The sequence below is a fragment of the Prionailurus bengalensis genome, chromosome B4, assembly GCF_016509475.1.
Source record: "Prionailurus bengalensis isolate Pbe53 chromosome B4, Fcat_Pben_1.1_paternal_pri, whole genome shotgun sequence".
Lineage (NCBI taxonomy): Eukaryota > Metazoa > Chordata > Mammalia > Carnivora > Felidae > Prionailurus > Prionailurus bengalensis.
Genome location: NC_057358.1, coordinates 36491460 through 36509740, shown reverse-complemented (window position 1 = coordinate 36509740; position 18281 = coordinate 36491460). Strand labels below are relative to the sequence as shown.

General features: G+C 35.3%; 1 protein-coding gene across 14 annotated transcripts in view; it reads left to right on the top strand.

Moving 5' to 3' along the window:
- Window positions 1-18281, top strand: part of ERC1 (ELKS/RAB6-interacting/CAST family member 1) — a 518359-nt gene that overhangs the window by 283424 nt on the left and 216654 nt on the right. For all 14 annotated transcript variants that reach the window (XM_043565007.1, XM_043565004.1, XM_043565003.1 and 11 more), the window contains one exon: window positions 5948-6108. In XM_043565007.1, coding sequence (XP_043420942.1) covers window positions 5948-6108 — 161 coding nt within the window. The remainder of the gene's footprint in view (window positions 1-5947; window positions 6109-18281) is intronic.

Genomic DNA, 18281 nt, shown 5'->3' with positions numbered 1-18281 from the left:
CTAATGAAGACTTTAGATATAACTTTCATTTTATAGGAAACATGAAAACAAGAGGAACAGCATAAATAGCACCATAGAAAAAATAACCATCTGAACCCAGTATGTGGGCATTCTATAGGATATAGGATATGTGACTCAATTTTGTCATGAAGCTAATGGCATGGAAAATTAAAAATGTTAAGCAATATGGCAGTTGTCCAAGCACCTTTGAGTCAAAAGAATATCCTTTCCTCATTGAATTGCCTTTACACTCTTGTCAAATCATATTCCCATAACAGGGTTTATTTCTTGACTCTCAGTTCTTTTTTTTTTTTTTTTTAATCTCTTTTTCCATTCTTATGCCGACACTACCTTGAAGTTTTGTAGTAAGTTTTGAAGTCAAGAAGTAAGAGTCTCCCAATTTTATTTTATTTTTTTCAAGATAACTTTTCTTATTCTGGCTCCCTTTCATTTTCATGTGGATTTTAGGATCAACTTGTCACTTTCTGCAAAAAAAGACAGAGTTTTGATAGGGATTATGGTGAACCTGTGGATCATTTTGGGGAGTATTGTCATTTTAACAATATTAAGTCTTTCAATTGGTGAATGTGATGTTTTTCCATTTATTTAAATCTTCTTTAATTTCTTGCAGTAATCTTTTAGAATTTTCACTATACATGTTATGCATTTTAAAAATTAAATTTATACCTAGCTATTTCCTTCTTTTTGATGCTATTTAAAAAATTTTTTTTTTACATTTATTTATTTTCGATAGAGACAGAGCACAAGGGGGGAGGGGCAGAGAGAGAAGGAGACACAGAATCCAAAGCAGGCTCCAGGCTCTGAGCTGTTAGCACAGAGCCTGATGCGGGGCTCGAACTCACAAACCACAAGATCATGACCTGGGCCAAAGTCGGATGCTTAACCGACTGAGCCACCCAGGCGCCCCATTTTCTGATGCTATTTTAAATGGAATTGTTTTCTTAATTTCATTTTTGGAATGTTTGTTGCTTATGTATGGATAGACCATTGATTTTTGTGTATTGATCTTGTATTCTGCAACTTTTGTATACTTGTTGATTATAATTTTTTAGAGGATTTCTTAGCATTTTTCACTATATAAGATTATGTCATTTTCAACCAGAAAAAGTTTTGTCTTCCTTTCCAACATGGGTGCCTTTTAATTTTTTGTGTATTCTAATTTCCCTGGCTATTACTTCTAGTACAATATTAAACAGAAATGGTGAGAAAGGACATTCTTTCTAGTCTTGTTCTTGGTGCTGGCCTTAGAGGGAAAGCATTACGTTTTTCATCATTAAAGAGTATATTATCTGTGGGTTTTTCATAAATGCCCTTTATCAGGCTGAGAAAGTGTTTGTTTTTTGGGTTTTTTTGTTTTTGTTTTTTGTTTGTTTGTTTGTTTTTGAGAGAGCGTGTGTAGAGGCAGAGGTGTTGGGAGGCAGAACAAGAGAGAAAATCTTAAGCAGGCTCCACACCTAGGAAGGAGCCGAATATGGGGCTTGATCTCACAACCATGAGACCATGACCTGAGCCAAAATCAGGAGTCGGATGCTTAACTGATTGAGTCACCCAAGCACCCAAAGAAAGGTTCTTTGTAATTTCTTGACTGTTTCGTTATGAAAGGTTGTTAGAAATTGCCAAATGCTTTTTTTCTACATCTACTTAGATAATCATATGGTGTTTTTGTCCTATATTCTATTAATATGGTTTATTGCATTTATTTTTTATGTGTTAAACCAACCTTGCATTCTTAGGATAAATCTCAATTTTTAGATCTTACTGGGTTTGATTTTTTAGTATTTTAGTTTGATTTTAGTTTTTGAATACCTTCTGTATTCAGAAGGTATATTCTTATGTAGTTTCCTTTCTTGTGATATATTTTTCTTGTTTTCTCATAAGGATTTCTGTGTCATGATCCCTTTTTGCCATGATTCCCATTTCTCTTGCTTTCTGGCCTAAATTGTGTAAAGTTCACCTTTTGTACATTTCTTGCCCAAATCTAGAATCAGCTGTATTTTTAAGGAGCCCTTTCAGTTTAGTGGGAAACTATAGCCTGGGTGCTGTGGTATTCAAAGTTGTTGGCTCTCATTGCTTTTAATTCCTGAGTGGTGAATTATATAGGTGTATGTTGTCCTTTTGGTTCAGAAATACACACATAGAATAGGTCCCTTTTTTACATGAAAAAACATAACGTTGGATGAAATGAAGTCAGGAGGTTCCATTTATACAGTGTTCATAAACTAATAGAATAAAGCAGTGATTTATTTTTAAATACATACGAAAGGCAAAAATAAAGAAATGGAAGAGATTAAGTAACAAATTAAGAATGGTAATGACCAGAGTGCCTGAGTGGCTCAGTTGGCTAAGCATCCAACTTCGGCTCAGGTCATGATCTTGCGGTTCGTGAGTTGGAGCCCACGTCGGGCTCTGTGCTGACAGCTCGGAGCCTGGAACCTGCTTCGGATTCTGTGTCTCCCTCTCCCCCTTCCCCTCCCCTGCTCATGCTGTGTCTCTCGCTGTCTCTCAATAATAAATAAACGTTAAAAAAAAGAAAAGAATAGTAATGACCTATCATAGGGGACTTGGGGGATACAGTTGGATAATTGCACTTATAAAGCTAGTGAGTATAAAAGATATAAAGTATAAAGGATAGTGAGTATATAGATGGGTGTATTGCTCTTGGTTCTGGAATATATACATATTCCTTTTTTATATACATATAACATTTCACATTGCTAATTCATTAAATTTTAAGGTGTTTATGAACAATATGAAGCATTGTCAAATTATCTTTTCTACAGTTTGTAAGTAGTTTTCACATAATTTCAGATCTTTTGCCAGTAGGCTGAAAGTGCCTTACTATCGTGGCTGTAAAAGTCCTCCTACTGTTCAGAGTGCTGACTTAGTTGGATATCCAAATTGATAAAAATAATATTTGACCATGCAACTGTATTTATTCAGTTGCATATATATTGTACCTCTAAATGTGAAACATGTAATTTAATAAAAGATTTAGAAGAAAGAATCTTTCCATGATCTTGTGGTAGACAAAATTTTCTTATCCAGTTATACAAAAAGCTCTGAATGTAAGAGAAATATAAATGAAAAAAATTAGTTAGCTAAACCCCATTAATATTAAAAACTAGTTTTTAAATTATTTTTAATTTAAAAAATTAAAATATGGATATACCTACCTTCCAGGTATTATGCTAAGTGAAATAAATTAGAGAAAGACAAATACTGTGTTATCTTAACTTATATGTGAAATTTCAAACAAAACAAAATGAATACACACTCACAGAAAAAGACATGAGTCTTGTTACCAGAGGTAGGAGGTGGGATGAGTGTGATGTGGAGGAAGGTAGTCAAAAAGCACAAGCTTCCAGTTATAAGATAAAATAAGTAGTAGGGATGTAGTGTACAACATGATGACTATAGCTAATAGTGTTCTATGATAAATGTAGGAATGTTGTTAAGAGAGCAAATCCTAAGAGTTCTCGTCAAAAGGAAGCAATCGGGGCACCTGGGTGGCTCAGTCGGTTAAGCATCTGACTACGGCTCATGTCATGATCTTGCAGTTCGTGGGTTCAAGCCCCGTGTGAGGCTCTGTGCTGATGTCTCAGAGCCTGGAGCATACTTCAGATTCTGTGTCTCCCTCCCTCACTTCCCCTCCCTTGCTTACACTCTGTTTCTCTCTCTCTCAAAAATAAATACACATTAAAAAAATTTCAAAAGAAGGAAATTAGTTTTTTTCATTCTTTTCTTTTTATTGTATTTATATGTGACGATACATGTTAGCTGACCCTATTGTAATCATTTCACATATAAATATGTAAATCAAACCATCATGCTGTGTGCCTTAATACTACACAGGGATTGATGTATGTCAATTATTTCTCAGTAAAACTGGAAAAAAGTTTTGTTTTTTTTTTTTAATCAAAAGTTCCTTCAGTAAATTTTGCTATTTTCACACAGTGGAATTCCTATCTCATAGACATAACACATGAGTGAAGAAAATCTGTACTTAAAATTACATTCTGTGTAATTCCATTTGTATAAACGAATAAGCAATACTAAGGTAGAATGCTAGAATAATGGCTACTCTTCATCTGGAAAGGGGATATGAGATGCGTTTTTGGGGAACTCTTCATATTCTGTTTATAAGTCTGTGTTCTGATTACACAGGTGTGTTCAACTTAGAGAAAATTCTTCAAGTTGGATTTTTCATTTATGGATTTTTCTGTATTTGTGTTGTATTTCAATAAAAAGCTTACCAAAAATTTTAGAGTATATATAAAGTGGACTTCCTTTTTGTATAGAAAAGGAGGAATAAGTTGTTTTTATATGCTTGCTTATGTATATACATAATATCTAAATTATATAAGAAACTGATACCGTGCCTTGCTTGGAGTAGTGAAAGATGAGAGGGAGATTTTTTTGAGATTTAAGGTGAGTTCATCATAGATGGACACGTACCACACTTTATTAGAGCTTCTATAAAGGGTGCTGTCCATTACTGATTTTCTGTTACAAGAACGTACCTTGGTATATCATTTCATTTCAGTTTTAAATAAGATTTTACATGAATTAAACTGATTAAAATGGAATCATCCTTACTGGTAGTTTTCTAAAGGGTGGATAGTGATTTATATTTATGTAAAGCTTGTAGATATGTGAATTCATATATATTCTTACAACAGTTATTTTCACAGATATTAGCTGAGAATTCACTTGATCACTTCTGAAAATATGCACAAAGTAAGGTGATTCAGGTGCCAAAACACTAAATGTGTCTGTTTGCTATCACTGTTTAGCAGCTGTTACCAATCAACGTGGAAACTTTGGTTGGGTATAAGGCACTAACATCCTGGGGTCTGTTAACAACTCTGATTTGTTATATTGCAGTTTTGTCTCTACACTGTTCTCAGTTTTAGTATCACACAAGTTGGTTTTATGTAGGAGTCAGTGAATGGCAAATCCCCCACCTCTTCCTCTGAAAAGGCTTGTTGTCACCAAAATTATTTCTTGGCAAGCAGCAACCTGACATAAACTCTTGTGATTGGTGCAGTTGGCTGGTTGATTACCTGGTTCAGGTTGATTTTTGGTATTAACACATTTTTGCCAGCATATATTTTCCTTCCGAATTAAAATGAACATGTCTATTTAAGTAATTCTGATTTGGACACCACCCAGCTTGAGTGGAAAAGATGGATGAAGTACATACTGTGTTCTCTTAGTTCCTTGTGTTTTAGAGTTCTGTCTTCTTTCCCTCAGGATTTTTTTCAAATCTTTTTAAAGCATTCGGTCTCCTCTGTCTTCTCTCTAGGTGGTTATGTATTTTTCTTTTTTTCTTCCTGCCTTCCTTGAGAAAACTCTACCTACCTGGCTTTAGAGCAAGAAACTGTCTGATTGAATTCTAGCTATTTCTTCAAAAAGAAATTTTTTTAAAGGTGTAAACAGAAAAATTTTTGGATGAATAAAAATGACTTATGTATGTTTATACTGAATGTTATTATAGTCAAGTTTATTTCTTAAAATCCTTATAGAAATATTTTCTGTGATTTTGTTCCTCTATTTTTATCTGTGTTATACTGTTATTTTCATGAGTATTTGTGGACCACTTCCACAAATCTTCAAATCTTCAAAAGGGACTGACTGGGGCAGAGTGTGACTTCTTGAACTGATGCCTTGTATGCAATTGTGTTTATCAAAAAGGAAATGAAGTTCTTTTTGGTGAACCTGAAAGGAATTACAGTGGAGGGAAGACCAGAGATTTATTTCTTTATCTGGTATATTCTTAATACATTTGTTTGATCCAGAAAGAGGACAGAATTTTTGATGTGTGTGTGTGTTTGTAATTTGTAGACCCAGGAATTGCCCGTTACTTTGCTCCTCTGTCTTTAATTAATCAAAATGTTCAGGTTTTTTTTTTCCATACTTACCATAGGTGGAGGAGTTACTGATGGCTATGGAGAAAGTAAAGCAGGAACTGGAGTCCATGAAAGCAAAGCTGTCCTCTACCCAACAGTCTCTAGCAGAAAAGGAAACTCATTTGACCAATCTTCGGGCGGAGAGAAGAAAACACTTAGAGGAAGTTCTGGAGATGAAGTAAGTGTTTATAATCTTCCTTTTCAGGTATATGCATAGTAGAAAACCTGTTTCTCATTACTTTCATCCTCTGGCCCTACTTATTATTCCTAACACATTTAGCTTAATTTTAATGTAAACTTGTATTTTTCCCTAGAACAAATTTGGAACAAATTCTGGTCAAAATAGAATTATTTTTGCCTCTTCATTGAATTTTAAAGTCCTCGTGTGTGTGTGTGTGTGTGTGTGTGTGTGTGTGTAACCATATCCAGTTGCATCTCTGAAATTTCTAAAATTGTATGGAAAATTCAGCCATTATTTTTGAGTTTACTGAGGAACATGACTGTTGGTTCTGAGGTCACCTGATAGCTAGGGACTTTTTTAAAACATTTTTTATTATAACCACTTCTGAAAGTATGTAAAAGTAGAGAGAATAGTATAATGAGCCCGTATGTACTTATCCTCCATATTTAGGAGCTAATAGTTTGCCACATTCTCCAGTCAATTTTTACAAAGTCGTCAGTTTTAACAGAACTTTGCTGTACATCATTTTCCTACTAGTCTCCTGAGATAATCTGTAGTGAAGCATGTGCATGTCTGCTGGTACACAATAGATGCTTCTTTTCCTTCATTGTGAACTTTGGAGCTCTGGTTTCTTTCTCTTTAAAACAAATATCTCTCTTTTGAGAGTTCAGTAGTACTTTCTCCTTTATTATTCCCAACCTTCACCTCTGCGTCATCATCCTGCTCCCAGGTTTTATGAAAAATTTATCCTGGGATAGCTCCGTTACCTTCTTTACCTCAACAGCTACCTGTATTTTTGTTGTCTTCCCTTCTATTTCGGAAGAGATATTCTCTCTCCTTCAGCAGCTTCTGGCAGCTGTCTGGGCAGCTTCTGGTCTCTGTCACAGATTTTAAGCCCAGGTCCACAGCTCTGCAGCCTTCCTTTGTTAATTTTCTCTCATATAATCTGTGCTCACTTTCTATTAGTTTCTTCTTCTCTCCATAAATACTGGGTCTCTTTGACCTACGATAAACAAACTTCTGCTTTAGGCTAATATCCAAATTATAGACTAGAAGAGGACCTTACCATTATACCTTAGTGTGAATTTTCCACGGCACATGTGATATTCTGATAGCAACATAAGAGTCAAGGAAGAAATTCTTGTGGTGTCACCTGCATTTATGGATTTTTAGACCACAGTGCAATGTTAAGAGATTCTAACCTTTTAGAAAAGCATTACAGGTGACCTGCTCTTGGAAGTGATGCATACTTGAAGCCAGAAATAAATCGACATGCTTGGGAGAATGGAGAGAGAGGTTAGGGTTCTGAGTATCATCAGGAGAATAAAAGTTTGTGAATATGCTTCTTAGGGAGCAGTTAGTGAAGGAAATATAAGACAAGTTTTTTGTCACTGGTGGTTAAAATTCAAAACCTGATATTTTGGAGATGGAATAATAGAGGTAACTTTTGGTGATAAAGCATACAATCATTTGAGTTTAAGAGATCTGGGACCCATTACTGAAAACATGGTAGGAATTGAGAAGCAAATTAAATCAGAGCCCAAAGTAATTAAGGAAATGGACGAATGATGGATATAATGTTGTGGAAAACCAAGTATCACATGTGATCTTCCAAAGCAGAAACAGCCCTCACTAAAGTAACAGTGTGTAAGTTTTGTTTTGTTGTCTCCATGTACTTGACTTCACCTGTCAGATCTTTCCTACTAAGTACAAATCTGTATATAGCAAAATAGTGATGTATTTGTATAGAAATTTTCCTTTATTATTAGGACCTTGCAAAGACATGAAAGAAGTTGTAAAAGAATGTTTGACTTCAAGCTATGAAAAGGAAGTTGTCATTTTTTTTTCTTTTTTGGTACCACAGTGCTACACTCTGTTTTGAACTTCACTTTCCAAAGCAGGTCAGAGATTACATTTCTGAAAAATACTGTGATTAGCAAAACTATTTTTGGTGATGTCAAGCACTCACATAATAAGACAGGCATAAAAGATTAAAGTATGTAGAGAAATTTGTAAGTAGTATTGAAATTTAGTACACATTAAATGAAAGTTCTAGAAATAAAGGGCTAAAACCTGGCTCTGGTAGATGACCTCTCTTTTTTTTTTAATGTTTATTTATTTTTAGAGACAGAGAGCACGCGCGTGAGCAGGGGAGGGGCAGAGAGAGAGTCTGAAGCAGGCTCCAGACTGAGCTGTCAGCACAGAGCCCGATGCAGAGCTTGAACTCATGAACCGTGAAATCATGACCTGAGCTAAAAGTTGGACCCTCAACCACCTGAGCCACCTAGGCACCCTTATATGACCTATCTTTTTTTTAATTTTTTATTTTTTTTTAACGTTTATTTATTTTTGAGACAGAGAGAGACAGAGCATGAATGGGGGAGGGTCAGAGAGAGGGAGACACAGAGTCTGAAACAGGCTCCAGGCTTTGAGCTGTCGGCACAGAGCCCGATGCGGGGCTCGAACTCACAGACCACGAGATCATGACCTGAGCCGTAGTCAGCCGCTTAACCGACTGAGCCACCCAGGTGCCCCATGACCTCTATCTTTTAAATCACCTTCTTCCATTGCTCAGAATATATTCTGTGGTATCATGATGTTCTTAGTCAGTTTTTTCATAAGTTTTGTGTCATGCGGATTTGCCAACATAAAGTTCTAAAAGTAGTCCTTGCTTTAATTTGCACTTAAATTTCCCCTTGTTGTCTTTTAGTTTCATATGTTAGTAAAATTGTTGTTTAATACCTTCCTTTTAATAAGTTATCTCAGCACATTAAACCTAATCCTCTATCCAAATATTGTTAAGAGAGTGGAGGTTTTATTAGCAGATCCTCTCTGTTTGCACTGCCCTGTAAGCCAACCCACATGGCACTACCAAGTCTGTGAAGCAGCAGGTATTTTATTCTTTCCCCTAGAACAGTGAATTGAATTCCCTATTTTTTTTTTTAATGTAAATTTCCAGAGGCACCTGGGTGGCTCAGTTGGTTAAGCGGCTGACTTCGCTTGGGTCATGATCTCACAGTTCGTGAGTTTTAAGCCCTGCATAGGACTCCGCTGTCAGCATGGGGCCTGCTTCAGATCTTCTGTCCCCCTCTCTCTCTGCCCGTCCCCTGCTTGTTCTTTTTCTTCCCCGCCCCCCTCAATAAATAAATTTTAAAAATGTAGATTTCCAAAGTATGGCATACTTATAAATGATTCATAAAACCTCAGTTGAAAACTACAACCTAAGTATAATTGTACACAAAACACTATGGTTGACATATAGTGGGTTCTAATGCAGTGAGCTTTTGATTCGTTTTCACTGTGTAGCTAACCAAGACAATAGCCTTTCTTCTGCTATATTCTGGACTCCTTTTCTCCATATGTTGAGCAAGTTCTGCTAATCTGTCCTCATTTGAGCTTATCTCAGTTTCTACAACTTTGCTTAGAATTTACTTCATTCTTTTGTCAATTTGTAAGATATTTACTATATCCAACTAGTTCTACATGATATCTGCCTCTAATTACTTGTGGCAACTAGGAAGAACATACTTCCTGGAATAAAAGAGCCTGAATCAGAACTTATTAGCTCTATGACTTCAGCAAGTTCTTTAACCTCTTGGTGCCTCAATCTGCTCATTTTTAAAATGGCAAGTAATGGGGCACCTGGGTGGCTCAGTCAGTTAAGTGTCCAACTTCGGCTTAGGTCGTGATCTCACTGTTTGTGCATTCGAGCTCCACATCGGGCTTTGTGCTGACAGCTCAGAGCCTGGAGCCTGCTTCAGATTCTGTGTCTCCCTCTCTCTCTGCCCCTCCCCACTTGCACTCTCTCTCTCAAAAATGAATATTAAAAAAATGGCAAAAATAATTGCTTCTGCTTCATAGAATTTTCATGACAATAAAATAAGAAATTAAAAAGGAAAAAGGCAATAACCTTACCTGTGGATATTGACAGTGACAACCAGATTCTTCACTGTAATCATGGCAGGACCCACCACATTTTAAATGTTTACAGTGTTTAATTATTGATCATTGAATACATGAAAAGAATTATTCACTATAACCAGAGAACTTGAAATGCAGAAGAAATATGAGAGGAATGCGATGTACAAGAGACTGAAACATGCATATGTGTGACTTCAAACCTAGAGTAAGAAAAGTCTCCCCTGAGAAGAAGGCAGCCGGCCTGTATATATAAAAAAATACAGAAAATTTGTTAGCAAAGCGCTAGAATAGTCTAGTTTTTTGCAATAATCCTGACCACATCAGACCAAATGGAATGACCTAATCGTTCTTTTCCAACCCTAGAATTTATGATTGTAATTTTTGAGCATCTGTTACAAACAAATGGTGGCCATGAGTTTTGGGAGACATATGAAACTGTTCACTTGGTAGCATGCCAATGAGTCAGTAGAAACATTTGAGTTGGTTAGCCAGCTTTGAAAGGAGCATTTTTATTGGCAGATCCCATGTTGGTTCTTCATTTACTTATGCTGTGGTTTTGTTAGCCATTATTTTTTCATTCTGCTTTTATATTAGTCTCTTTCCCTAAGAAATGAAGGATGAATTGGAGAAGGGAAAAAATAATAAAATAACAATGCTTATAACCATAATAAATGCTAGGTATCAATTCAGGTCATGAGTTTGAGTAGTAAGATCTAGATATGGTTCATCCTCTGCTGCCTCACACTCATACTCCTGCTGCTGTCTCACCTTATGTCAGTACTATGAATAAAAAGACTAATTTTTCATTTTTAATAAAAATTTTTATTAAACTATGAATATGACTACCCTGAGAACAGGTTTATTTCGGGAAGTGGTGGAAAACCTCTTTAGTTTCTTTGAGAATCCAGAGTTGTTTGATAAGTAGCATTCCATTAGTAAAGTTGGCAGAGAAATTCAAACTTCTGGGGCTAAATTATATACTCTTGAGATGCCTTTTGGCTAAAGAAAGATCTGACTTCCCACAAATAAAATAAATTTTTGCATGTACCTAGAAGGAGTCCAATAATATAATCTAAGTTCTGACATTTAAAGAATCTTTGCCTTTTAAGTGAGAAAAATAGAATATGTTTAGAATTTAAGCTATAGAAAATGGTTACTCAAAAGAGTCCAGGCTTTTTTGTCTAATACTTTGGGGCTAGTGTAGGTTAGGTGTTAATCTGTTATACCTTGAATAATTAAAATTAGTTTGTGTTATAAATTATTTTTGTATTACTAATTATTTTTATTCTGATACCCTGTAGTATTTCATTTTTAAATTTATCGTAAAGTTGCTGACATAAAAAAAAAATCCCATTTGGAAATTGATGACAATCTTCCAAATTAACCACAAAATTGGGGAGTTACACAAATTATATCCCAGGAACAATTATACCCTAGTAACCAATTGAAGTGCATTCTAAGTTACATAAGAATATGTGTACTTTTTGCAAAGCCACATTTATCTATGGTTCCATCAGATGCCTATCTTGGAAGCAGTAGACCTATGATAAAAGACTTATGGTGAAGTTAGAAGCATTTTTCACAGCGGCCTAAAATACAGAAGTTTAAATATTCTTTAGGAAATCACATAAATATAAAAATTTCCTATACTTGAATTGAAAAAGGAAACAAAGTATGTTGTATAGCATAACCATCAACAACACTGGTGGGACCCATCCTTGTTGAAATGATCAAGCAGGATGTGTGTCTATAATCAACTATCCCTTGGGACTTTGGGTTTTCCTCTCTAGTCTTGATTAACTCCTTAATTTTGCCCCCTTTTTTTCAGCCCTGATCTCCAGCTCACTTATATACCCACCTTATGGAATGATCTTAACTGTTACTGGCGTCTTTCCTCATCAGACTGATAGTTTACTTGGGGCTCTAAGTTGTTATAGAACAGTGGAAGAAATGGCTTTAATGGATGTAGTAATTATTAGAATTTTTTACCTCTTTCTGCTCCTAAACTTTGATCATGATGCTCAGCTTCTCACAAAACGGCATGTGTATTACAAATGTTTTTCTCAAATCTTTTTATTTTCTTGTGACCTGAATTGGAATCAGTTACAAATAACCCCAAATATCCCATGCCTTTCTCCTCCCTTAAAGCCTTAATCCACTTTTTTGCCATTTAGAGTCAGGTGTAACTTTTTTTTTTTTAAATGTTTATTTATTTACTTTTGAGAGAGGGTGCGAGCACAAGTGGAGGAGGGACAGAGAGAGAGAGACATAGAGAGAGAGACACACACAGAATGTGAAGTAGGCTCCAGACTCCGAGCTGTCAGCGCAGACCTCAGACCCATGAACGGTGAGATCATAACCTGAGCCGAAGTCAGATGCTCAACCGACTGAGCCACCCAGATGCCCCCAGATGTAACTTCTAAACAGAAGAAACCATATTCTTAAAAAAAAAATCATTCTTCTTAATCATCTTTTTCATGTGAAGAGCCTCAAATGACTGGAATAATCTCTAAGTAGCAAGTAAAGCATTGAGCTTTACAGATAAAGGCTCCCAAAGTACCTCTCTTTTTCAGCTTTTACAGTGCTTTCTCTGCCCCATGAATATATATGGTTTGTATGTAAGAATGTCCCCCTCTCTCCGGCCCTCCCTTCTCTCTCTCAAAAAAAAAAATTGGAGATCAAAAGAAATGGAACTTCTTTTAAAGTAGTGAGAAAAAATTATTAGCCTAGAATTCTATGGCCAAATAAAAAGACTCTTAAAAAACTAGGGTTAAATACAGATATTTTCATATAAACAAACATGAAAAGTCTTCATTTCTAGAAGACACACTCTTCTGTAAGAAGTTATGAATGGATGTTCTAGCTGAGAGGAAATGAAACCAGATGGGAACATGAATCGGTAGGAAAGAATAAAGAACACCAAACCTGGTAAATTAGTTGAGATTTATAGAAACTTTTTTTTTTTTATCATTCTTTAAAAGACAACCGACTATTTAAAGCAAAAGTAACAGCATTATTTGGTGGAGTTTATAATGTATATAAAAGGGAATATGACCATAATAGCACAAGAGGTTGGGGAGAAACTTTATATTTTAAGGTTGTTACCTTTGTGAAATAGAAAGTAGGAAGTATCAGTTGTGAAGATTTATAATTTCTGATCTTAATGGACTGTGGTAAGTTAAGGATACATATTGTTAGCTGTAAGGCAACTTCAAAAAGTTAACCACAAAAACAGAAATAAAAAAAAAACAACAACCTTCCCTGAAAATTCCTCTATTTCTAGAGGAAATAGAACATAATACTAAAATTATTTCATTTACTCAGAAAAAAAAGGGCAAGAAAGGAACAACAGAGCAACAAAGAATAGAAGGGATAAATGTATGATGGATAGAAATTCAGTGTATCAATACTTATGTCAAAGTGAAATGGGCTAAAACATTAAGGATTGAGATTATCAGAATGAATTTAAAAAAAGAAGCAATGTTGTCTGTAAGACATATACTGTTATAAACACAGATCTTGAAATTAAAGAATGGAAAAAGATGGTCCTTGTAAACAGTAATCCAAAAGAAACCTGGTATGGCTATATTAATATCAGATGAAGGAGACTTCCAAAGAGTCTTCCTGAATTAAAGGAGGATTTATCATAATGATAAAGTAGACAATTCATTAGAAAGACACAGCGGTTCTTTACATAATGTATATACCTAATAACAGAGCTTCACAATTCATGAAGGGCAAACTGAAAGAACTAATGTGAAAAACAGACAAATCCATAGCCCTTAGTCATCACTGGAGATTATAACCCCTCTTTCTCAGAAATTGATAGAGTAAGTGAATAAAAAAATAAGCAGTAGGGGCACCTGGGTGGCTCAGTTGGTTGGGTGACCACCTTTGGCTCAGGCCACGATTTCGCAGTTTGTGAGTTCGAGCCCTGCATCAGGCTCTGTGCTGATTCCTGGGAGCCTGGAGTCTGCTTCAGATTCTACCTCTCTCTACCCCTCCCCTGTCATGCTCTGTGTCTCTCTGTCTCTCAATAATAAATAAATGTTAAAAAAAAAAAAGTAGGCAGTAAAAATACAGATTGAGACTATCAACTTGACTTATTTAATATTTATAGAATAGTACACCCAACAACTGAAGGACATATATGTTTTCTGAATATGTATGGAATGTTCACCAAGGTAGACCATATGCTGGACCATAAAAATAAATTTAATAAATTTCAGAAGACTAAATATGTCAGAATTGTTCTCTGACCACAATGGAATTAAGTTAGAAATTAATAAGATATCTGGGAAGGCTCTCAAATGTTTGGAAATTAAATAATACAGTTCAAAATACCACGGCTCAGAGAAATCATAAGGATTATGAGAAATCATTTTGAACTTAATGAAAATATAAATGTTAAATTTTGTGTTATATAGTTGTACTAGTACTTAAGTGGGAAACTTCCACTTTTGAATGCCTGTATCAGAAAAGAAGTACAAATTCAGTTATCTGAGTTTCTACACTACAGTATTAGAAAAAGAAAGACCAAAGTGTAAACAAAAGTAAATAGAAAGGAGGAAATAATAAAGATAAGAGCAAAAATCAAGGAAATAGAAAACAGCACAGAAAATTCACAAAATCAACCATGGTTTGTCAGAGAATTAATAAATTGATAGGCCCCTAGCAAGACTCATCCAAGGAAGAAGGAAGACACAAGAATTAACAATATTTGGAATGAAAGAGGGAACAAGGGGTATCATTCAAGATTCTAAGGACATTTGAGAAGACAATAAGAATATTTAGGGGCACCTGGGTGGCTCAGCCAGTTAAGCGTCTGACTTCTGCTCAGGTCATGATATCATGGTTTGTGAGTTTGAGTCCCGCGTCAGGTTCTGTGCTGACAGCTCAGAGCCTGGACCCTGCTTCGGATTCTGTGTCTCCATCTCTCTCTGTTCCTCCCCTACTCATACTCTCTCTCTATCTCAAAAATAAACAAACATTAAAAAAAAGTGTTTTTTAAATGAACATTTAGAATACGTTTATACCAATAAATGTGATAACTTAGGTACAATAGACAAATTCCTTGAAAAATAGTTCATCAGAACTGGCTCAAAATTAGGAATATAAAATCAACCAGCCTGTATCTATTAAAGATACTGAATTTATAATCAAAAACGTTTCCACAAATAAAACTCCAGGCCCAGATGTCTTCACTGGTGAGTTACACTAAACGTCTAAGTAAGAAATATTAATAATTTTTTTTTAATTTTTTTTAATCTTTATTTTTAAGAGAGAGAGAGTGCAAGCGGGGGAGAGGCAGAGAGAGAGGGAGACACAGAATCTGAAGCAGTCTCCAGGCTCTGAGCTATCAGCACAGAGCCCAACACAGGACTCAAACCCACAAGCTTTGAGATCATGACCTGAGCCGAAGTCGGACGCTTAACCGACTGAGCCACCTAGGCACCCCAGAAATAATAACAGTCTTATAGAAACTCTTTCAGAAAATAGAGAAGGAAATACTTAATTCATCTTTGAGACCAGAATTTGCCCCACATCTAAATCTGGCAAGGACATGATAAAAGGAGAATATTACAAGTCAGTCTACCTCATGAACATTGACATTAAAGTCCCCAACAGTCTTGGAAAATTGAATCTAACATAAGAAGAAAGCTAACATATTAACAGCCAAATTAGGCTTATTTATGGAATGTAAGGTTTGTTCAGGTATCAAAAATGAATTTATTAAATTCACTACATTAAGAGAATAAAAATGATACAATTATCAGTACATTGAGAAACCTGTTTTGACAAAAGGCAACATCCATTCATGATAAAAACTCTTAAAAAAAAAAAAAAAGGGGGGGGGGCGCCTGGGTGGCTCAGTCGGTTGGGTGGCCGACTTCGGCTCAGGTCATGATCTCGCGGTCTGTGAGTTCGAGCCCCGCGTCGGGCTCTGTGCTGACAGCTCGGAGCCTGAAGCCTGTTTCAGATTCTGTGTCTCCCTCTCTCTGACCCTCCCCCATTCATGCTCTGTCTCTCTCTGTCTCAAAAATAAATAAATGTTAAAAAAATTAAAAAAAAAAAAAACTCTTAACTTACTTGGAGTAGAAAATAGTTTCTTCGGTTCAATAAAGAAAACAAATGAAAAATTCACAGCTAGCGTCGCACCTAATGATGAAAGTTGAACACTTTCCCTGTAAGATTGCAAAGGATATAATGATGTCCATTTTTATAAGCGATGAATCATGGGAATCTACCCCCAAAGCCAAGAGCACACTGTATATGCTGTATATTAGCTAACTTGACAATATATTAAATAGATAAATGGAAAAAAAAGATGTCCACTTTTATCCCACTGTTCATAATTACATTGGAGATCCTAGTTACATAATTTTGTCAAGAAAAGAAAGAATAAAATTCAAAAGGTAGTACAGTATTCTTTATACACAGATAATGTGATTATCTAAGCAGCGCAATACATAAAAATCAGTTGTATTTCCATATACTGGCAGCAAATAAATGGAAACTGAGATGTTAGAAAATGTTATTTATAATGGCATCAGAATACATAAAGTATTTCAGAATAAATTTAACAAAAATCATATAAGATCTCTAAAAGCTACAGAATATACTCAGAAAAATTAAAAACACCTACATAATAGAGATATATCTAGTTTATGATTTGAATAAGGAAACTTTAAGATACCTATATTCCCCAAATTGATTTATATTTGCACCTCGATCACAGCCAAAATCACAGGGGGCTTTTGGATAGAAACTGACAATTGGAGTCTAAAATTTATATGGAATTGCAATGAATATGGCAGGGTGAATCCAATTTTGAAAGGAACTGAGTTGGAAGACTTGTACTACCTAATTTAAACTCTTGCTATAAAATGACGGTAATAAAAAAATGTAGTATTGGCATGAAGACTGGCATATAAAATAATAAAACAGAACAAAGAGTATAGCAATAGACTTACCTATTAATAGTCAAAGGCACCAATGGAGAAACAGACATCTTTTCAATAATTGATGTCTGTAGGGTCAATATGAGGTAAAAACCTTATACTATATGCAAAAATTAATTAAAAATGCATCTTAGACTTAAAGGGTAAAACCATAATCTTCTGGAGGAAAACAGGAAGCTTTGGAGTAGGCAAAGATTTCTCAGTATACAAAATACACCAACCATAAAAGAAAAAAATTGATAAATTGGACTTCATCAAAATTAAAAGCTGTTCTTCAAAAGACACCATTAAGAAAATGGAAATAACTAAATGTTAAAGATAAAAGGTATATATGTGTAAAGGATTTTGTACAGAACTTTACAAATGATGTTAAATATCTATTACCTGTGTGTTTCTTTAAAAAATTGTTTTTAATGTTTATTTTTGAGAGAGAGAGAGAGAGAGAGAGAGCGAGCGAGCGAGCTAGCAGGGGAGAGGCAGAGAGAGAGGGAGACACAGAATCCAAAGCAAGCTCCAGGCTCTGAGCTGTCAGCACAGAGTCCAATGCAAGGCTCAAACTCACAAACCATGAAATCATTACCTGAGCCCAAGTTGGATGCTTAACCACCTGAGCCACCCAGGCGCCCCTGCATGTGTGTTTCTATAGGATTTACCCCATTGTGTTAAAGTCATTTTTTTGCAGGCTTTATTTTCCTCCAGACACCTGACATTCAGAAGTGTTGCTTATTTTGGATCTCTGGAAATAAGCCTAGTACCCAACACATAACTGGCACACAGTATATATTTTTTGAATTGTACTAAATTATTTTTATCTTCAAAGTGAAAGTATTCTAAGAGAATATAAAGGCAAATAACTTTTTAAAATAGCCTTTGTGTTATTTGTCTTTTCTACAAGTTAGATTTTCAGGACACATTTAACATTGTTTAGCCCAGGATTCATCTTTTCTCTCTGGTTTAATAATCTAGGAAATTAAATAAAAGATGCTTATTTGGGGGGCTCCTGGCTGGCCCAGTCAGTAGAACATCAGACTCTTGATCTCGCCATTGTGAGTTTGAGGCCCACATTGGGCGTGGAATTTACTTTTTTAAAAAAGATCCTTGTTTGGTTAGGAACTGTTGCTATGGAAAATATTTGTGATACACACATCAATTTTAGACCTAAGTCATTCTCTGAGGGAAAACAGATGAACCTCTTATTTTAACAAAGGATATCTTTGCTGTGCATATGAAAGCAGTTGTGGCTGGATTCATTCTTTGTCTTTTCTTCCACATAGTGACATTCTTATA